Genomic DNA, 22,027 nt, shown 5'->3' with positions numbered 1-22,027 from the left:
GGCCTTGAGAACTGGAAGCATCTGATACTGTGTGTTGGCATATTCATTTCTGGAAGTCAGCCACCATGTTTTGAGGAAGCCCAAGCAGCCCATGGAGAGGCCCAGCTGAAGAGGAACCAAGGCCCCAGCTGAACACCAAGCTGATAGCATCAGCTTTCCAGTCATATGAGTAAGCCATCTGGGAAGTAGATCCTCCAGTCCCTAGTTGAGCTGTTGTGTGAAGCAGACCCAGACCTTCCATGCTGAGCCCTGCTCGACAGATGCATGAGCTAAGCAAAAGGTGTTCATGACTTTTAAGCCACTGTTTGTGGATGGATTGTTACCTAGCAATACCCAACTAGAACAAGGGGCATACTTGGTAATGAGATGAGGTCTTCTGCACATATCATAGTGGGACCGCATTAGCAGGGCTCCATTAGGTGGCTAATTGGCTCTCTGTAAGAAATAACAGGATAAGGATACTGGAGGATTCTAAGCCAGCAAGCTGAGGAACAGAGGAAGCAAAGGCTGAAGGAAGGGAGAGGGTTGTGGCAATACGGGGCGTGGCTGAAGCACAAATGAACTCAACAGCCTGTGAAATTACCTGATGCCAGAGATACCAGAGATGATCTAGAGCAGGGATATCAGGGGTTCAAGTCTAAGGTGTCTGCTAAGGCAGCTGGATGCCATGTGATGAAGCACCTGCTGATCTCCATCCCATGCACCCTAAACTTCTCCGTAAATCCTGCTGTACATATAGTTTCGAGTCTGGAATACTCAGGTTTTGATGGGTGTACTGCCTCAAAGTTTGTGGAGCTATGCCATACAGAGTAACACAATGAACATTTGAAGCAAAATGGAGACTCTGCAATTTGAGAATTCACTGGAAACAGGAGCTGGAAGCCAGAGATGACTCGGGGAAATATAAGGTTTGTATCTGTTTTCAACTCTTTCTCTCCCCATAACTCTAACCCCTAGACACATGTGAGGGATCCTGGGTATCTCTCTTTGTGGGATGTGGGCTCAAATCTTTTTGGGGCTTTGATCTCAAGGATTATAGGGACTTCAGTTGACTGGTGGTTGACTTAAGGGACACGTTACAGCATTGATTCTCATCGTGCACTAAATCTCCCAAATGTACACCTCTCATATTTGTGCTTTAAAGGGGATTAGCACAATTACTTTCCCAGGAGTCCGTGTGAACCCTTGGGGATACTCATCTAGGCTGCTCTTTGGTGTCACTGGAGCATCACACACTTTGGTAGGTGCACCTCACAATGCTACCTAGTGATGCAGGCAGTTAGAGTCCTTTTGTTGTCAGGGGAAATACTCTGGTACAGGGAAAGAGCCAGGCCAGCCTTCAATCCCTAGAACTGAAAGATAACAAATTTGTGTTGTCGTAAGCCACGACGTTTGTGGTGACCGCAGCAATCAGAAATTAATACAACCTGGACATGAACCATTATGATAGAGGATTTTAGTAAAGTGAGGGATTTCAATTAGAATAAAGAAGAAAATGAACATGTCCACAGTTTGTTTTTTGAGTTAAAATAGAGACAAACAATGCATGTTTTCTTCGCAGTTATTTTTACTGGAAAAACAACAACAAAACTTTTTTTTTTTTTTCAAAAGAGTCAAAATAAAAGACCATTACACAAGATTGCACAATCACTTACGAATGCCGCAGTTAAAGGTAAGTAGGCCAGTCTCACAGAGTCCTTGTCTAAGTGGTTTTCTCCATCTGCAATACATCGATAACGTAATTCTCAGAGCTGCTGAGCTGATTTCACAGTCCCGCTGGCCAAGCTCACTGTGTCTTGTAATTGAATCAGACCTCAGGTAGGAACTTTTCCACCAAGATTTCTGTCTTGAGAGCAGTTTTAATGTTCACATTCTTCCATTTACCTCTGGCTTTTTTCCTAGTCAGGGGTACAATTCGGCATTACCCAATGTCTTTCTCCATTTACCACACGATTTCCTCTCCTCTGCTTGGGACATAACTTCCACAGTCTTCACATTCTTTTCAACCACCACTGTCTTCACTATACGATAATATGACTTACACGTAAATATAGAAAACTACATTCTTAAAGAGGGAGAAAAAGGACCACCTGCTAGAAAACAGATCCGGGTAGGATAGGTAATTTCAGGGAGCCCCGACAAGGACTCTGCCAGTAACACTAGCTTGTAAAAAGCAATTATGAACCTTTAAAAAAAAATCAAATCAAATGTGTAGTGTGTGTGTGTGTTATTCTGCACCATTTTGAATTCAATAGGAATAAATCTAATAATACGCTCTAGTTGCAACACGAAACAAGAATGTTAACAGCTTACAAACACTGCTGTGAACGTTCAGTTCTCTTCTGAGACATGGGGCATACAAATGAGTTCAATTTTCAGAATCATTCTCTCGGCCTTGTAGTCACACGTGCCACAGATGGATATGTTTTCTTTCCAGAGAATCAGAGTCTGCAATTCTGATTAGATTCAAGCTCAAGGTAACAGTTTAGCAAATGCTTCATGCTTTATTAATGATTTTATGCACCTGTGAGGTCTACTCAGGACCCAGAAGTGGTTAAGGATATAGAAACAGTCTCTGGAAAATATATCTCATATCTATCTATATATCTTAGAAATTATGAAAAAGCCTAACGTAGTTTATGAATTTGATTTTTATAAGTAGTTTTCTAAAACAAGCCTACACAAAATTTTTCCCCATCAACAGTACTGATAAAATACAGGGCACCTTTTTCTTTCAAGTATTTGGGTAAAATAGCATACCCTGAGAATTTGGGGTGCAAACCGACACCTTGTAAACTGTAGAATGAAACTCCTCAAGCACCACGTAGGAAAATGTATATACCATGATGGTTTTTAAACACAGAGACTATTACTGACTGCGTTTTCTTGTGCACATATATATATACTTATGAAATTATAGTCAATCTACTTAAGAATCAATACTGTCCTGCAGTCCAAAGTATTATTTCAGGTAGCATGAGCATTCAATTTGTAGCAAACACAGACTTTCATTTCTATGAAGTATGAAAATAATTAAAATGCATGAAGTCTCTTTAAGAGGCAAGAATGATGAAGTCAAATCTGAAATTAAGAAATTTATATCACTAGATATTTCCTAGTGTTATAAGGCTAAGTTTGAAATGTGTGTTAACATTTGAGATTTGTCATAAAGCTGTCAAAGTGTAATTTGGTTTAGCTTATTTCCTCAATGGTATATAGAGAGCCACATACACGCAAACGTATAAAGACATATACAGACATACAGAGAGCCCATATATTAAGTCACTAACTGCATATTTGGGCTTCATTCAACCCTGAGGGCAATTTCAGTGAGTGCTTTTAAGAAAATATATTCTGGGAGATTGAAGTTTTCATACTGGTTACAAATGTGTTCAGTTTTTCAGAAACAATGCAAATAAAGAGTATGTCAACCTTACCATTTAACCAACGGAGAAAGAGGAAATGGGTCAAGGTTTCTACAGACAATGCCCCATGGTTCCTCTGGAAAACTGATTCACACATGTAACCCTGAAAAGAAATGGCAAAAACCAGACTCTACAATTCTAGTTCGATTCCAGCTTGAGGCACTGTTTAGGAAATGCCTCATGCTTTATCAACAGTTTTATGTACATAAAACTTTATAAAAATGTAGTTCAGTAGCTAAAGGGACAGTGTTGGGTGATAGTTTTATGGATAAGAAGGCTTCATAGATTCTTGTTTTATTCCACCTATCTTTGGTTGAAACAGGAAGGACATAACCACTTCATTCAAATAGCAAGGCAATCTCAAGAAATAATAAAACACTGAAAATGAGGATTTAGATTGACCTCATGTCTTTAAAAATGTTCCTATCACTTGAAGTAGTAAATGGCCAGCAGCATTGGTTTGGTTTTTTTGGTTTGATGAGATAAAGAACCATAAAATTGTCAATAAACACTGGTATTCATAGAATATTATTTTTAAAGTTATTTTTTTAATCCCTTGGACATTTACTATGTACTTGATAACTTCTTAGAGGATGTGGCCTCTCTGGTGGAACCAACAAGTGAAAAGTTCTCTTTTCTTTCCTAGTTTCTGTACTAGTTTACCTAAGTTTGAGAACTTAAGGCTCAGATCTGCTGGTGATAAATAGTGATAAATAGCTTATGGGGTCCCCAGGTCCTTGGTAGCTAAGAACTCTACCACATTTTCTAGGGAAGGAGATATCTCTCTTTTTAAAGACCTTGCAAGCAGTTGACTACTCAATATGATCACTGATTATGATCACTCAATATGGGCATGATTAGCCTTTTCCTAAAAGTCACACATGGTTTTAAAATAGTCTTTGTCGATTCTGGTACTATCTCCACCCAAATCCTAGATCAGTTTTGCCAGATGTGTTCAAACACTTGAGAATTCATGGTGCTGCTTTGAGTATTACAGGTTTGAGATCTTTGAAATTGACTTTACCTTCTTTTTTCAATATTCAATGACCTCATGCCCAGCCAATCTCTGGATAATGAGGAGCAACTGGTGCTGTAAGAGAAGCTCTCCAGTGGTGAAAAATTAAGTCAATTCTAGGGCAGAGCTGCTGCTGTACCTGGGTAAGAAGACCTCTGTGGCCAAGGAATTACGCTTTTCCCAATATGGTACAAGAGCATCGTGTCTATGGCCAGGGACTGTTTTATATTTTATGCTTCATTTCATCCCTTATCAGTGCATTGATTGAATTGTGACCAGGGCTGGCTATTCCTCCCTCAAACCTTTTCTTCTACCTAACAGTATTTCTTTTTAGAGCAAGATCCCTTTAAGGAAGATGCTAAAAGTGAAATTGAATTATTTTTCCTAAAGGAGTCTGAGATAGGAAGCCTAAGTACAAAGTAATGAGATTATATAAATCATATAAAAATTAGTCTCAGGTTTTTACTCATATCTTCAGTTATGAATAGCATAAAATGCTATGGCTTCAAGAAAAAATTTTAAATAGAAACCAAGACCAATGATCATCAAAATCTAAATTAAGGATCTAAAAAAATTTACCAGGATGCCTTATCTTTGAACAAGTCAATAGATAAGAGGAGATTCCTTAAAGAAAGCCTGGGAGAACCTTCAAGTTATTTTCTTTTAAAAGTAAGGACTATCTATTCCAAAGTATCGTTTGTTGGATATATGTCAACACACTTATTAATGATGACAATCTAAATATTTATCTGTTCAATCAGCTCTTCAAGATTCACTGTGAACACTCACTAAAATAACCTTCAGAATTGAGTTACGACTGAGGCAATATTGAAAGTCGCTGAAACATTCTGTGATTTGGATTCTTGACATCTCTTAAGCCCATAAGGAGCAAGTATGGCTGGGCTGGAGAGCATCAGAGCCACGGAATCAGTTTACATTCCACTCTACTGCCCCATACAGGCCACTCCTCAAACTCCAAACAATCTGTGAGAGAGGAGCATGCAACTATGCAGGAAGGGAATCACTAAAGAAGACCAAAAAAAGGCTATCCACTCATCATAAAGATCAGATTCCTGGAGGAAAATAGGCATGTTATACCTTTCTGAGACTAAGAACTTAACTTTAAACGCAATCGCTGGCTCTTTGCTATTTCAAGCCATTCTATCTTAAGGCAACAGATAGTGTCACGGCATTGTACAAATGGGAAAATCAAAACAAAGCCCAAGAGTCAAAGCCACTATCTTTCACAATCCCATTTGAAATCATGCTAAACCCAATAAAACATGTAGAACGGAACCAAGGGAATGACCAGGCTTGGCTGGTATATAATTCAAAATGTAGACCCACCATATTTAAAATCGAACATGTGTTACAGCTCTGGAAGCTAATCCTCACGTATTCTGAGAACCTCCAAGGAGATCTGTGATCCAGATTATTGATCTGCCGGTGTGGTTTACAACAGAACCAACCTCATTCTGCCGTATGTTTTGATTGAGCTTTGAAAACCCTTAAGGGATGGCTTGCCTAGTCACAGGGACAGGAGGGAAAGATGAAGAGAAAGCTTATATTCTGTTTTAAAGTATAAAAAGAACCCGCTTTACAGGGGAAAACTGCAACCATTCACTCAGCTTAGTAACACTAAAATAACACAAACTGTCTTTAACAGGGTTGTTCAGGAAAATATAGAAACTTACACACTTGGTTTATAAGAAGCAAAAACTAAGAATAACACATGTAGAGGAAGTTTTTCAGCTGAATTCTTAGTGCTGTTACAACGCAACCTTCAGATTACAGAATAGTCCATCTTCTGTCTTGCTCCTATAAACAAACATAGTCAAGGAAAAGATCATTAGTTCTAAAAGTAAATTTCACTTTTCAAGAAGCAAGGAAAATGTCAAGATACATTTTATTTGACTATTTGGCTAATTTCAACATTGATAATGAGGAAGTTCCCATCTCGAAATGTGTTTGGGAAATGTGTTTCTAAACGTACTTAGACATTATACTGACTTCAAGAAAGTGCCCAGAGTGGAACCTTTCTTTGAGACTTGAATTAAATCCAATCAACTGTTCAAAAATGATTTTATTTTTTATTTATTTATTTATTTTTTTAAAATGTGACATTTTTTTTGGTTGTCTTTTTTTTCTTTTTTTTTTTTAATTTATGATAGTCACAGAGAGAGAGAGAGAGAGGCAGAGACATAGGCAGAGGGAGAAACAGGCTCCATGCACCGGGAGCCCGACATGGGACTCGATCTCAGGTCTCCAGGATCGCGCCCTTATCCAAAGGCAGGCGCTAAACCGCTGCGCCACCCAGGGATCCCCTCAAAAATGACTTTAGAGTTAAATGTTTAGGTTCATTGAAATCATCCGTAGCAGAGATAAAAGTGTAATAGATATGTTCCTAAAACATCATGCAAAAATGATATTTAAGCTAAAGAGAAATATTTGAAATTTACCATGAGTTAGTGATCTCATTGAAGAACTAAACTCTATACTGAGAATTCTTATAAGTGAATGAGCACTACTTAAGTTACAAAGAATTTCATACAGTGCATTTTGACTAAAATGAGATACATTGATTAGAGCCTTTAACTTAGTTAAATCCATTCTATCACAAGCATTGACAAATTCAAAAGCCTACTGAAAATGAGCCCTTTCTGCCAATCTTTCTATATATATACAGGATATCTACTAAAACTTTGCCTAAAAAAACATTTTTTTTTAACATTTGGGAGTTGATATTTGAACACAATATTATGAAGACAGAAATAGAGTGGCCTACAGGTAAAATTTGTTAGGGATTAAGAAGACTCTGTCATGTGAAAAATAACCTCTGGGAAGTATCAAATAACAGCTATCTAATCAATTATATGCAATCAGAGTAGCTCGGCAAGGGATATTTTAATCCTGTCATCTAAAAATTGGCCTGCATTAAACATGTAAGAAAAAAAAGTCTGTAAGGATAATTATGATTATTGGGACACCTGGGTGGCTCAGTCCATTTAGTATCTGCCTTTGGTTGAGTTCATGATCCCAGGGCAGTGGGATTGAGCCTCCAGCCCCATGTGGGGCTCCTTGCTCAGTGGGAGCCTACTTCTCCCTCTCCCTCTCCCCCTCCCCACCATGCTCTCTTTCAGGTATGCACACTCTTTCTCTCAAATAAATAAATAAAATCTTAAAAAAAAAGAATAATTATGATTTCATAGGTATATATCTCATGGTTTTGTTTGTTTGTTTGTTTTATTCTTTTGTATTTTATATTGAGGAATGACCTTCAAGATGAAAGGGGCTGTGGTAGGTTTGGAGACTTCTCATTTGCTAAATTTAAGTTTTTGAACCTTAAGACATATAAAGCATCAACAGGAAAAGAAAATAGAATTAGAAGGGGAGGAGAAGAAAATAGAAGACTTAGAAGAGTTATTTCAGATTCAGGGACCCAAGGATCTGACAACAAGTCAGGCTGACTCCATTATAAGGCAAGATTTTGCAAAGATGCCCTGAGCAGATGAGAAGGATACAGGGTGGTAGTGGGGGCGGGGAGGGTGCAGACAGTGGTGGGGAGCAGTGGGAAGCCTACTATAAGACAGTGAGAACAGTCTGAGAAATGAAGGAGAAATCTATTTATACAATCTATTGGGAACATTTTTAGGGATCCATGAACTGGATATCACCTTTTCATTCATTCACAGGACACTGGTTCTGCTTACATTAACTTCAGAGGAATTTGACTTGAAATTTTGAAAGTCATGAAGTTGCTCTGACTCCTATTAAGGAGAAAATAACAAAACCCACCAGTTTTGCCTATCAGAGGATCATGAAGAAGTCAGTAAAGATGAGAGGGATGACTATACTACGTCACCAGGCAGTTTGCCTGCATGACTTCCCATGATTATAGGATCAGAACACATGACAGAGTTCAGCAGGGATGCTTGGTCAGATTTTCCCTTGCTCCACACAGACCTGTGCCCAGACAGAGAGGAAAATCACTACATGCAGCTGGAAAGCTATATCCAGAGTTGTATGACATTCTGGAAGGCCTTGGTACTAGAGTATCCTGACCTATGGCCAACTGGCCTGCCCCAAGAGATAAGCCAGCTTGAAGGGGCCACAGGGCTCTGGGTATTGCCTTCAGTTTGGGGAAATATAAAGCACTCCCTGATGCTGCCCTGGAAATCTGCATAGATAAGGGCCACTCTTCTGCTCTGGGAGGGGCCCCTTCATGCCCCTGTTCTGAGGCATGCAGGAAGAGGTTCTAGTCTCCAAGGGAGATTGAACTCTATGTGCCATGAGCTGTTATGTCTTTTTTTAATGTTTTTTTTTTTTAAGATTTTATTTATTTATTCATGAACGACACAGAGAAAGGCAGAGACATAGGCAGAGGGAGAAGCAGGCTCCCTGCGGGGAGCCTGATGTGGGACTCGATCCCAGGACCCCAGGATCACAACCTGAGCTGAAGGCAGACACTCAACCACTGAGTCACTCAGGCATCCCTGTAATGGTTTTATAAGTCAGTCTTCACAACACTCCTACCAGGTATTTCCATTTTACAGTTGAAGAGACCAAGGCCCAGAGAAGATACGTCGGTTGTCCAAAGTAATACAAGCATTTGAATTTGAGCCAGGGCTGCCCGACTGCAAGGGTGCACATACTTGGCCTTTAGTCCTTCAACTACAGTGTATGAACCCCATCCCCAGCCCTCCCACCCCCGCCCCCCGCCAATGGAGAGCCACAGCCACCCTGAGAAGTTCTGAACTGCCTTTTATTCTCTTCAAGGCATAAGATGTTCTAATAACCAAGGACAGCTAACTTTTATAATCAAGAGCAAAACACACATGGAGACTTAGTATATGCTAGATGTTGCCAGATTCAGGGTTAGTTTGTCACCTGATTCTCTTCCCCCTTTGCCTAGGTAAGGTAAGAGGGACAATTCGCAACAGGAAACCAAGGCTTGGAGGCCAGAAAGAAAAGAAGCATGCGTACAGGGGTCTCCTGTGAGAGCATGGCCACAGAGCTTGAGGGCCTGGATTGCAGGTGATCTGATTGTCTGGGACAAGTGATCTTTCCATTTGTCAAAGATGAATGAAAAACAGTACCTACTTACTTTAAGAATCAAATGGCATGGTATTAAGTCTTGAAATATAATAAATTATGAATACACATTAGCTATTATTTTTCATTTATTGTTAAGTTTGTAGAAGGTAGAGAAGAAAATACAAAGGCTATCCAATCATGGAGAAAGGCACTCAAGAATAAGCTGGAGGGAAGCCACAGTCTCAAGAAAAAGGGGCAGCCCGGGTGGCTCAGCAGTTTAGTGCCGCCTTCAGCCCAGGGTGTGATCCTGGAGACCCGGGATTGAGTCCCACGTTGGGCTCCCTGCATGGAGCCTGCTTCGCCCTCTGCCTGTGTCTCTGCCTCTTTCTCTCTCTCTCTGTGTCTTTCATGAATAAATGAATAAAATCATTTTTAAAAAAAGGAAGGAAAGATGAAAAAGACATCAGGAAGATAGTAAAATAAAAGAGCAGCTAGAGACAATAATGGAGAGAGGAAGCCACAACTGAGTTAGGGGAAAAAAACAGAAATAAGCAAATTGATTCAGGAATGTAATTATAGAATGAACTACAAATGAAATGTGGCACTTGCAGCCCCAAGTCCTGCCACCAGGTCTCTGCACAAAGGTACAAAGAATGTGCAGGTGAGGGAGCACCTGTCCTTTAGGCTGACCAGTGGGTGACAAAAAAAAAAAAAAAAAGATGAGGATGGGGGAAGAAGCAAAGTGGAGCATCACACTAAGTCCACCAAAATCGAATGGGAAAATGGGAAAAGAGAGACCTTAAAAGGGAATGAAATCACCAAACAAAAACCAAAAATGCAGAAAATGGTAAAAATTAAATTCTCAAACCAACGGTAAGGGAAGAAAGGGGTGGGGAATGAGTGAGTAGGACAGACACCAGGAAGGAGGGCCACCAAAGAAGAATTGCCTGAGGGAGAAAAAGAGAAGGCGATAGGAAGAGCAGGTGAGAAACCAATGGGGAAGAGATTGTAGTTTAGGATCATTCTGGTTTTTAGTCCCAACTCTGCCCTCAGGGACACTGTGACACTTAAGGATCACTTAACCTCTCTCTGATTCCCAATTTCCTCCTCCAATTTTTTTTTTAAAGGTTGTATTTATTTATTCTTGAGAATCACAGCCATAGGCTGAGGGAGAAGCAGGCTCTCTGCAGGGAGCCCTGTGTGGGACTTGATCCCAGGACCCCAGGATCACAACCTGAGCCAGAGGCAGACACTCAACCACTGAGCCACCCAGGTGCCCCTCCTCCTGCAATTTTAACCCAAGGGACAGGGTGTGATGATCTGAGGAGCCCTCAAGGGCCTCCTTAGAGCTCTACAAAAGTAGCTGCCCCTGTTTCCAACCCCCCTCTCTCTCCACTTCAGCTTCTGCTGTGTGTGGCTCCATTGAGGGGGTGGAAAGAAGCCGGAGGATGTGGAAGCAAGAAGAAAAGAGAGACCAAAGTGTAGGAGCCACGTAAAGTGCACTCAGAAATGAAAAGACAAATGGATCAAGTCCTCTAGGGGAAAAAAAAACAACAGACATCCAATGAAACAAAACAATTGCATGACTTTTTGTGACATAAGTGTGGTTGCCAATTAAAGTTTTCTTTTATTTTCATTACCTATTTCTTTTATCTTTATGCCCCCATGAATGGCATTTGTGATCAAGTCTCAATAGAAGTTTTAAAGCAAAAATATGGCTTTCTAAGAGGATAGGCAGGAGAAAGCATGAGCGTGAATATGTCAGGGAGGGAAAAATAACAGCTCTGTGTGTCGGACGATAGAAAACTGAACCCAAAATAATCTCATCAGGAAAAGCATCAAAGATTCTGTAACGTTCAAACCAAAAGTCAACAAACAACAAAAGCCTAGAATAGAAAAGTTGTGACAGAAAAGGAGAATATGTGGAGTTTTGCAACTGGTGTGCCTAGGCACAGTGGTGTTTCTCGAGTAGGCTCCCCTTGTGACCACTGGCCACTCGGCCACTGGGTGAACTGCCTCCTCCATTTACCACAATGTGTGACATCATTACTAGGAAAGGATAAAGTAAATAATATTGCTAGTTATCTTCTTAGCTAGGCTGTGACATGACAAAGTGAGAAATGCTGCCACATTGACCAGAGGAAGGCGAGAAGCAAGAAAGACCCACCTGTGAAAGCAGAACCAAAGGGAAATTCATAACCTAATAATCAGAGAGAGATCATGGCAGCTGATTCTGCTCAGATATACACAGGGGGAGAAAGCAAAGCTCCCTGTTACAATGTGTAGCTAAAAATAGACAATGAAATTATTATTTGAGCTGGAAGGAATCTTAAAGGTTAAGACAGGACTTGAATCCTGGTCTCGCAGTTCTGCGTGAACGGGTCTGTCCTCCAGCTGGAGTGCAGGCTCTCGGCCTGTGGGACCATACCAAGTCACATGGGTGTTGACAGCCTCACGGCAGAGTACACTGTGGCTGGTGGAGCGTAAACAGGTAATTCATGTTCTTTGGATGAATGAGGGAATGAGTGTGTTCTGTTCAAACATTCATTTTATACAAATGTCCGGAGAGGCACAGAGTAGAGTCCAGGTGTCCTGGCTGCCAATACCAAGCTCATTATGTTTCTTTGCCATCCTTCCTTTGTTCTAGGCCTCCGACCTATGAGGGCACAGTGTGAGGGGCACAAAGAGCCCCTTCTGCAGGTCCTGGCTTATCTCATTCCCTGGGATCTCGGCAAAGCCATTCCATTCTAAGCCGTAGTTTTCTTCTCTGTGAAATATTGTGATTGGATCAAATCACTGGTGTGACTTCTTAGTTGAAAAGGGCACACAAACTCCTACTCTATCTCAAGGAAAATCTTTGAAGTCAGTTTGGGTTTTATAGGAAATCTTGAACTGAAGCCAGCTTCCAAGACTTCTCATCCCAACCATCCATATGAGCATCCATTGATCAATGAGTGTGTTTAGTGTAATTTTTTAAAACATATCTGTGCAATATTTACAATTTTTGTCATATAGGACAAAGAACCGCACACTTCTTTTTTATGTATCTCACTTTCTCTGGAAAGCAGCATAGAACTTTCAGGAAGGTAAGTTTTGAAGGATTCTAGTTAGTTATCTGAGTTTGGATATTAGAGTTTTGTCTGTATACAAAATGCTAATTGTTAGTTCCTAACTAGTCTTCTTCACTTGAGAAGCCAGCTTCTGCACTTCTATCTTTAGGGCTGTGGACTAAAATAAAAGAGTGTACTTTCAAAAGGGAAAAACTTAAAAAAAATTACCGTTCAAATCTCGAACACTAAAAATTTGGATTTATATCTGTGTCTGATGGAAACAACTCCATGCCTAATCTCTCCAGACTCAGCAGATGGGAGAAAAGCCAAACGCAGCTGCTAGAGGGACACCAGGCAAGCGTGTGCCCGGTTGCTCCCTCCTCTGTGCCCTGTCCTCTCTTCCCCTTGCTTCTGCACCTCCAGGGCTCACACAAAGGCCTCACAGGATTAGCTGCCCCAAAATAGCTTTAGGTAAACATACCACCTGTCCAGAAGATTAAAACATTTTTGCTTAGAGGCTACTCTTTTCTTTCTGCAGAACTAAGTGTCTAATTCTGAGCCTCTTCCATATGCATACTGGATTTTTTACATTGAATAAAAGATGTAATAAATTTGCCTTTAATCCCCACACTCCCTCTTTGTGATTATCATACACTGTCTGTTGCAATCTCTTAGAAAGGAAGAATTCCAATTATCTATTTCTAGAGTGCAAGGAAAATGAGGCTTGTGCTCTCACCTGGACTTTTAGAGAAAGACCCAAGGATTTTTGAACAGTGGCCGAAAGTCTAGAAGTCTAATAAACACAGTGCATAGTAACAGTCCCTGAAATTGAAAAAGGTTCTCTACTTTGCAATATACTATTATGTCATCTGACATTCAGGTAAATTGTGAGGAGTGGATATTATTGACACATGAGTGTCATGAGTGCTAGAGAGTTTGCATGTCCAAGAACACATGGCTGGTGAGGAGAGCAGGCTGTGTTTCTAATTCAAAGCTCCCACTTCCCTAATTTAAGGCTCTGCCATTGCACAAAGAAACGATGTTCTTCTGTTCCTTTTCAGTTCAGAAAAGAGAAAAATGGTTTATTCCTTTCATACAGGCAGAGAAAGGGTTTCTTTCCTCTCCATCTCCCTTCTTGGTTCAGCACGATCTTGCCAAAAAGTGAAAGTCCTAGAAGCGTCCATGGTGCCAACATATTCTATCTAAGCTGAAGAGAACAGGGGGGGAAATGAGAGGGCAAATTTGTCCGTACGCTGCGGGCACCTTTGTGATCCTATCTGAAGGCCCCCCTGTCTTATTGTGTATTTGACCTGAAGTTTCCTGGTTCAGACAAGCCAAACTCACTTCTTTTCATGTTCCATGGACTGTATTTACAGCAAGGATTCTGGTCTGTGAATGTGGATTAATTAGGGTGTTAAGAATCTATTTTATTTGATTTCGTTCAAAGGGGCCAAGTGTAGGTTGATTATTTTCCAAAGGGTGAGAATGCAGATATGAAAAGGAGTGTCTTAAACAGGGATCAGCAGCCGAACACAGTGGACATGGTCTGCTCAGCAGCCCATCCAAGGAGCCATTGCAGCTGGAGGACCGCCCCCTTTTCAGTGTGTGTGTGTGTGTGTGCGTGTAAGTGTGTGTGTATGTGTGTGTGTGTGTAAGGTATATTAAACTATATTGAACTCGCCCTAGGAAAAAGTACTCTAATTATCCAGAAACAGAAAAACAAGAACTTAAAAAAACATAGTCCCTTTGTGTAAGAAATGTCAAAAGACAGAAGAAGTGGCCGAGGGAGAGAAGGCTTTCTACAAAATTTTAGAAAACCTCCTAACAAGAAAATGCCAGCGTGATTCTCCCTCCTTGTGAGGTGGAATTAGATTAACGGTGTTCCCAGTGATCCCTCGGGATATTCAGGCCTTCTGTCACTGGGGCTGCCAGGAGTAGAGTGAAGCTCACTGCACCAAATCCAGACCGGGTTTTCAGCTCATTCCCTGCCAACCTTCACCAAAGGCTAACCTGAGGAATCCAAGGTTCACTTCCCTCCTACTTGCTGGCTGGTGAGAAAAAAATACTCAGGCAGTTTGAAAAGGTCAATGGGGGAAAGGCTGAGGAGTGGGAAGAAGAGGAAACTTGGTAAGAAAATTAGCTCCTTAATCATTGGGATGGGGTTTTGTTCTGTTCTTCCAAAATGCCCCTTTCTACAGACAGTCTCTTCCGCCACTGCAAACACAAAGCAATAGGATTGCTCTTAATCCCTTGAAACTGATTATCAAAGTAAAATTCACTCACCAGCAGCTGCTCCATTCTGCTTTCTGGTGACTGCTCATCATCTGTGTTCTACCACAAAGCTCATGGTGGTGCCGTCAAAGGAGGGGGGGGCTATGATCCTTGGCCCCAGGGGTTGCGAAGTGATGCTGATGACAGGCTTGCCGTGCAGCTGGGCGAAGCCTTTGGCCCCCACGAGCTGGGATGTGGCTGCTGGGGCCGAGGAGGAAGAGGAGGCAGGAGACTGACCAGAGGCCATGAAGTATGGGGCCTCAGTGAATGTCGCAGCTGCCTCTTTGCTGGGGGGCTCTGCCGCCATGGAGGAGAGCTCGCCAGCCCCTGGAGTGTGAGCAATTGGCGTGGGCTGCAGGGCACTGGTGGGCAGCACCGTGGGCAGAAACCCAGGGTAGATCATGTAGGTGGGTCCATAGGCCCCAGGACTCAGGGCCAAGGGAGGCACAGGGAGGGACATGGGAGCCACAGCCTGCTGCTGGGAGGTCATGGGCACGTCCACATACTGCCCTGTCTCAGGGTCAAAAAGTCTTCGGGTCATGGGCTGTACTGGCGTGTCCACCAGATAGTACTGGCCGGTCGTCACATCCAGGAGCATCTTGCGCTGGGTCTGCTGGGGCTGCGGCTGCTGGAAGGGGTCTGCAGGGACGGGGGCTGGGGCTGCCGGTGCTGGGGCAGGCATGCTGGGTGGGGAGAAGCAGAGGACCTGGGGCTGAGCTCCCTGCAGGGTGAACGGCAGTGGCTGCTGATGGTAGATGGCAGTGGGCAGATGCTCAGGGCTCTGTGGCCCTGCGGGGGCAGCTACTGTCTCCCTGGGGTTGTCCGGTTTGGTACGCCAAGCTGGCCGGCTGGCTCCACTGACCTGAGAACCTTTGGGACTGCTGGGGACCTGACTGCGGGCACTCAGAGGGGGCAAGCTGCAGAGAGTGGCCCCTGAGGAGGCTGGGGGCCCCTCCCTCCCAGCCCCGGGCCTGCCAGGAAGCTCTCCGGCTGCAGAGCTTCCTTTGAGAGGGATGGACAGGTAATTCTCACAGTCACTATTGTTCTTTTCCAAATTGCTGCCGTTTTTCCTATTGGTCACCTCCTCGGGAGGTGGCCGCGTGGCCGGAGAGATCTTGAGGGACCGGAGTCCCTGTGATTTGATGCCCTTGGCTGCTGAAGGACTCTCTGGAGAAGGCCCTTGGGGGAACTTGCCAGCGACACCCCCAGTTTTCTGGGTGCTGCTGGCACTCACTGTGAACACGCTGCGGTTACTGGGGAGTGGTGGGAGGGGCTGCAGGGGCTGGGTTCTCTCCACATCCTTGTGGACGGGGGGGATATAGAGGGATCGAGGCCTTTCCCTGGCCAGGTTCTCAAAGGCAGCCGCCCGGGCAGACACGCTGTCCGCGCTCGGGTTGGAGTTTCTCCGCTGCAGACGTTCCCCGGGGCCCCCGCGCAGCACCACACCGCCCTTGTTTCCCGGGCCCCGCTCCTCTGGCTCACCCAGTCGTCTGGCCAGCTTGTCTGGGTCCCCCTCAGCACCCGAAGCCCCTTCCCTCTCCTCGCTGGCAATGAGCGACAGGACATGGCTGTCCATCATCATGGGCAAGGGGTCACTTTTGCGCTTCCACTCATTCCTGTTGAAGCTGTACAGCTCTTCCATGGACCTCACGGCGGCAGTCAGCTTCTCCAGGGCATTCCGAGATGGCTTGGAGGCTTTCCCTTCCTCCTTGACCTCCTCCTCCTTGGCCTTCTCTGGGGTCTTCTGGGCAGAAGCCTTAGAGACGATCTTGAGCACAGGCAGGTAGGAGCCCTGCTCAGGCTTATTGGGGGCGATGGTGGCCACGGGCAGTCTGCCCGACGCCCTGTGAACCAAGACTGTCCCTTCGGGTGAGGACGAATTCAAGAACCTGCCGCTGCCACCTCTGCCCACGTTCTCCCTCGGCTCTCGGTCCATGCTATCTTTGCTATCTTCTCTCTGGTTCACCACCGCCTGGCACGTAATCACTATGGGGGAAAGGGATCTGGATCCGCCCCCCGCAGCAGCCAGCTGCCTGGGTTTGGGCCCGGTCAGCCCCTGCTCTGGGGTGACACTGCCCTTGTCGCTGCTGTCCCCCGACCCTTTGATTAGCTTCCTGACATCTCTCACCTGGTGGAGGGGGCCTTGGGCCTTGGACTTGTCTCTGACGTCTCTCACCTGGAACTGGGGCACTTTTTCCAGGTTGTCTCCCCGGAAGAGCTTCTGCTGCTGCGCCCTGCTGTTGTCCTCGACGGTCTTGAAGAGGTTAGAGGCGCTGCCACCGGCCAGCTTGGGCGTGAGCAATTTGGCAATGTTGAAGTCGGAGCTTGGCTGCTGCACACTCCCCAGGCGGATCTTGATTTCGGGAGCCTTGGGCCGGATCACCGCGGTGGAGGCGGCTTGGGCAGCGGGGTACTTGGTAGCCTGCTTCCCCGGCTGCTTGTCCTTGGGGGTCTGCTGGATGTTGGGGACGAAGAGGCGCGACATGATGGTGGACTTGCTGGCAGAGATCTCTCCGAGATCCGCCCTCCAGTCGCCCCCTTTGGGAAGCTTCAGCTTCCCGACGGGGGCTTTCTCTTCCCTCTTCTCGGCCTCCTTCTCCTTCCAGGACCGGAATGCGCTGTTCTGACTACGGAGGAAGATGCCTTTGACCGTCTCTGATGCACTCTTTTTAATCTCACAGACTTCTTCGGTGTGTCCGTCCGCGAAATTTCGGCAGGAGACCGCATGGCTCTCCCGCGGAGCGCTGGCTTTGAACACGGGCGATTTGGGCTCGGCCGCGGGGCCCTCCGCGCCTGCATCGGACGCGCTGACCACCGTGTACTCGGAGCCCGCCTCGGAGTGGCGGGAACTCTGCCTCTGCAGGCCCCGCTCCCGCTGCTGCCTGTCCCCCCGCGCCGGGCCCTCCGGCTCCTTGCAGGTGCCGGAGAGGTTATGCTGGGATGTGTCCGTGACTTCCCCCCTCTCCATCTTGAACTCGTGTTCCCGCTGCATCTTCTTGGAGATGACATTCTTGAGCAGACTGGAAGCAAACTTGGACTTCTTCTGGGGGCCGTCGGCGCGGGAGGCAGGCTTGCTGCTCTCAGAGGCCTCGGAGCCATCGTCCGTGTACACCGAGCCGGGGCCCTTGCCGGAGACTCTGGCGGTCCTGCAGGGCCCCGTGGCCGAGCTGGCTTTGCTCTCGCTGCGAAAATTCAGGGGCTCGAGGAGGGTGACCACGCGGGAGCCCGTCTGGACCTGCTTCTGGAAGCACAGGGGCGTCTCCACGTGTTTGATCTCCCCCTCGACTTTGCTGACCACGAACTCCAAGGCTTTGGTCTGGGACTTCTTGGCCTGGATGTAGAGCTGGTCTGCGGCGGTCCTGGCCCCGCCGCCCTTCCTCAGACCTGCGGCCACCGAGGCCGCACTGCTCCGGAGGAGGCTCTGCTCCACCCGGGCTCCAACACCTCCGCATTTCAAGTCCAGGAAGGTCGACCACCGCCCGAAGCCGACTTCGGAGAGTGTGGAGGACTCCCGGGAGCTGATGTTCAGGGCCTCAAAGTAGGGGTAGGCAAGGCTCCGGAAGGCCCGGGAGGTCAGGTTGCGCACCTCCTTGTCCGCATCGTCCAGTTCACTTACGGCACTGGAGGCCCCGCTGGAGTAGTCCACCAGCTCCTTCGCCCGGATGGCCCCGCACCGGGTTTGCAGGCGAGCAGGGACAGCGATGAATTTCTTTGCATGGTCCTGAGCCACGGCTGCAGCCGGGTCTTGCTTCAGTGAACTTGAATTGTGTTCAGCAGCTGTAGAGACGCGGAGGCTCATGTCGCCTTCATGCTTGGCAGCATAAATAATGTTTTGCTTTGCACGCACGTTGCTAGGCTCATTTATAGCCCGGGAAGTCGGTTTGATTGATAGGAGGATCTGGCTTGCTGCACTCCCACAGCTGCTTGCGGCGGTGGCGGCGGCTGCCCGGGAAGCTGCCTCCGGGGGCTCCAGCAAGGGCTCACTCGGACTGGCAGTGCCAGGCCCAGCGGGTGGGGGCGTGGGGTCACTGTCAGAGGGGCCGCTGCCCACTTCCGTGCTGCTGGTGTGGCGACCGCTGCTGTCCGCGCCGGGGCGGGCGGGGTCACTGCTGGTGGGGCTCGGAGTCTGGGTGGCATTGGTGCTGGGAGTGGTGCTGAGGTAGCAGCTGTTGTCGTCGTCCTCCTCCTCCTCCTCCGTCGGGGTGGTGACGTCCCCTGGGGTCTCGTCGCTGCCACCAAAGGAAGCGTAGTCCACGAATGAGTAGATCACGTTGTTGTCCTCGAAGTCCCAGCGGGAGGCCAGTCCCACATCAAAATCCATGTCCTGCTCCACCTCACTCAGCTGGATCTCGTGGGTGGTGATGTAGTGAGCCTCCTCATTCCTGGGGGGGTCCCTGCTGCCCTGCGACTTGGCGATAATGTCCCTACACTCTGTGCCATCTCCCCCTCCTCCCCCCCGTCTTCCTGCCCCTCCTCCTCCTCCCCCTCCTCCTCCTCCCCTGGGCTGGCAGCTCACTGCGCTCTCACCACTGTCACTCTCAAAGCCTAAAGACGAAGACGAGGTGGCCAGGCCCCCTGTGGACGTGGTGGTGTCATCCGTCTTGGAAAGGCCACCTTCTGCTTTGTCCACTGGGGAAGAGGAGGAGGAGGAGGACGAGGAGAAGTTGCGGCCGCCGGCCGTGCCGGGGAGCTGGCATCTGGAGAGTTCCGAGGAGGCAGGCTTCTTCGGGGGGGCCGGAGCCCGGCTCTCTTGACCGCTGGGTTCATCCTGGACTTCCTCCCTGCGACCCCCCGGGGCGCCCTGCTCCCCGGGGCGGTGCTCCGGGGCGGGTCTCGGGGTGCGGGGACTGTGCCCCCGGGCCGCGGCGGAAGCGCACATCTCCACGTATTTGGCTTCTGGCTGGGAGGAGGCCGCTGGCCCGCGGCCGGGTGGTGGCCGCAGCTGCTGCCGCCGCGGCTCCTGGCTGTCCCGAGCCGCGCTCACCCGGCCGCCCCCCTCGCTCAGTCGGGCCCGGGGACCCCGCTCAGGGGTGGCGGCTTCCATCCTGGGCCCGCGCCTGAGGTGCAGCGACAGGAAGAGGCAGCGGGAGGCGGCGGGGCCGGGCCCGAGGGGCTGCAGAGTGGCCCTAGGCAGGCCCCCACGTGCCCCGACTGCGCCCAGGGCTGGAGGCACCGCGGCGCGCGCGGCCACCACCTGCCAGCTCTTCAGCCCCGGTGGCGGTGGCGGGGCCGGGACGAGCCTGAGGGAGGTGGGAAGGCTCCCGGATGCAGTGGCAGAGGTGGCCGGGGGCCCGGGGGCTGCTGCTCGGGCCGAGACCGTGGCCAGCTTCCCGCGGCTGAGCTGCTCCGTGCAGTTGTCTGCCTGGCACCGTCGGCGGCCGCGAGGAGTCTGAATGCCATCGGCCACGGAAGGAGCAGCATCTGCAGGTCGACCCAGGGACTTCCAGAAATGAAAGGAAAGCATGTGCTGTTTCTTGTGAAGCCTGTCGTCCCTTTCCTGGATGGGGCGAGAGTGGGTCACGTCATTCCAGAAATATTTTTAGTGTCTATTCCCTAGTCATACTGAAACCGCACTTGAGGGTAGAGAGAAGAGGCTCTGAACAGACAAGGTGGAGGGTGGAGGGTGGAGGGTGGAGGGTGGAGGGGGGCATGGGGGTTCTCACTCAAATCAACCACATGCCCTGCGGAATCTCGTAGAGAGAGGTCGAGCAGGTATGAAAGGTTTCTTTACTCGCTGCCATCATTCACTGCCACGTCTGATCGAATGGGTTCTCCCCCTTGTTCTTAAATAAAATCCAAATTCTGCAGTGCGTTTCAAACGAATTCAGGACAATCCAGAAAGATTTCAAAATCTCTCCTGGGCATATGGTAGGCTTTACGCTTGCCTCAAAAATCTCTGCATTTTCTTTTTCCTTCATCTCAAATCAGATGAGATCTGGTAATAAAACTTTTCGGAGGAATAAAATATTCCATCCCCTTTTCTCCAAAGTTACACTCTATAAAAGGTAATCTGTCTCAAAATAGAATCCCTTCTAGGATCCTTACCGTATTGACTGGAAGTATGAAGGGGCAATTTTCAAAGACTTCAGACGTAACACTTTAAATAAACTTTTACATAGAGTCACTAAAAAGGAGCACATGGGGTCAAAATGAACACTACTTCAAATCCCTACAGTATCCAATCGATCTCAAAAAAAGAAGAAGAAGAAAAGTTCCTTAAACTTCTAAAACTGTGGCAAGACCATAAACCTTCAATTAAATATAGCCTGAGCTGCAGCCTCATGATTCGGTTTCGCTGGCTGAGTTCCAGACCTGCAGGGCGTGGAGTCAAAAGGCACAAAAGAACAACGAATACACTTACCCTTCATGAGTACAGTGCAGCTTGGAGGGAGGTTCAGAGAGGAAATGTGACCCGCTGGCATGCCCCATGGACACGAAGCCAAAGTCCTAGTTCACTGGCTCCGAGGTACATCCATTTCAGATAATTTAGTAGTTACGCAAGTGAACTTGCCAGGCACCCCACGATGGGGGTTCTGTGCTGGCCACCCTCAGAACAGGTCCTTGGGTGCTATCAGTGGAGAACCACGACACTTGGTTTTGGTGAGATCTGGCCCTCACCACCTGCCAGGCCCAGTTTCACCACTATACATAGTCTATGTGTCACTTATGCCGACTGAATAAAGCACTATTTTAAACATCCACATTTGTGGGGAACAAAAATAACATCATCACCCATCCCCTTCCAACATGAATGCCACCCCCGCACAGAAAAATGTTCCTTCCTCTGGATAGGCGTGGGGTAGGTATGGAGTGGGAGCCCCTAACGACTGAAGAGTTTACCTTCCCCTACTCAAGATACAGAGAGTACAGGCCTGCCATTCTCCGCATGACAATTTGCTTCTGCCCGCATCATCGCCTTTAAAAACATGGCATAAGGAAAGACTGGAAATATCAAGTATCATAGTATGTGTATAAAGCCAGAGCGCTAGGTGGAGAGTAAAAGCAAAAAGGAAACAGAAAGAAACAGATAGAGGGAAAGCAATGGGATGAAAGAACAAGAAGCAAAGAGAGAATTTGCTAAATTTGCGACCAGCTTTTGGGTTAGGGAGAACCAGACTTAATGGCACAGAATCCTAGATTTTTAATGATAATAAAAACTTAAAAATAATAATCACAACTAAGAGTTATACGGTGCTTACTGTGTGTAGGGAATAGACACGATTTGAAGCACT

At 46.9% G+C, this 22,027-nt stretch overlaps 1 protein-coding gene and 1 long non-coding RNA gene across 3 annotated transcripts; one reads left to right on the top strand and one right to left on the bottom strand.

Moving 5' to 3' along the window:
- The first annotated feature begins 615 nt into the window (after positions 1-615).
- LOC119867191 lies at positions 616-6,507 on the top strand. The gene is made up of 3 exons (XR_005382787.1): positions 616-908; positions 1,612-1,672; positions 4,485-6,507. It is a non-coding gene; the product is annotated as an uncharacterized LOC119867191 (long non-coding RNA).
- C32H4orf54 (chromosome 32 C4orf54 homolog) lies at positions 1,550-21,432 on the bottom strand. Of its 2 annotated transcripts, XR_005382785.1 has the most exons (4): positions 21,157-21,432; positions 14,808-20,292; positions 6,135-6,258; positions 1,550-1,898 (listed from the first exon to the last, which is right to left on the bottom strand). XR_005382785.1 is itself a non-coding variant. In XM_038582041.1 (3 exons), exon 2 carries the CDS (start codon positions 20,257-20,259, stop codon positions 14,845-14,847), a length of 5,415 nt encoding a protein of 1,804 aa, XP_038437969.1. In that variant the 5' UTR covers positions 20,260-20,292; positions 21,157-21,432; the 3' UTR covers positions 1,550-6,258; positions 14,808-14,844. The 2 variants fall into 2 exon arrangements, 1 of the variants encoding a protein (XP_038437969.1); XM_038582041.1 differs by having other exon boundaries at positions 1,550-6,258.
- Positions 21,433-22,027: the final 595 nt, after the last annotated feature.

This window comes from Canis lupus, chromosome 32 (genome assembly GCF_011100685.1).
Source record: "Canis lupus familiaris isolate Mischka breed German Shepherd chromosome 32, alternate assembly UU_Cfam_GSD_1.0, whole genome shotgun sequence".
NCBI lineage: Eukaryota > Metazoa > Chordata > Mammalia > Carnivora > Canidae > Canis > Canis lupus.
The sequence above is the reverse complement of the archived record's forward strand: the minus strand, read 5'-3'. Positions and strand labels throughout refer to the sequence as shown.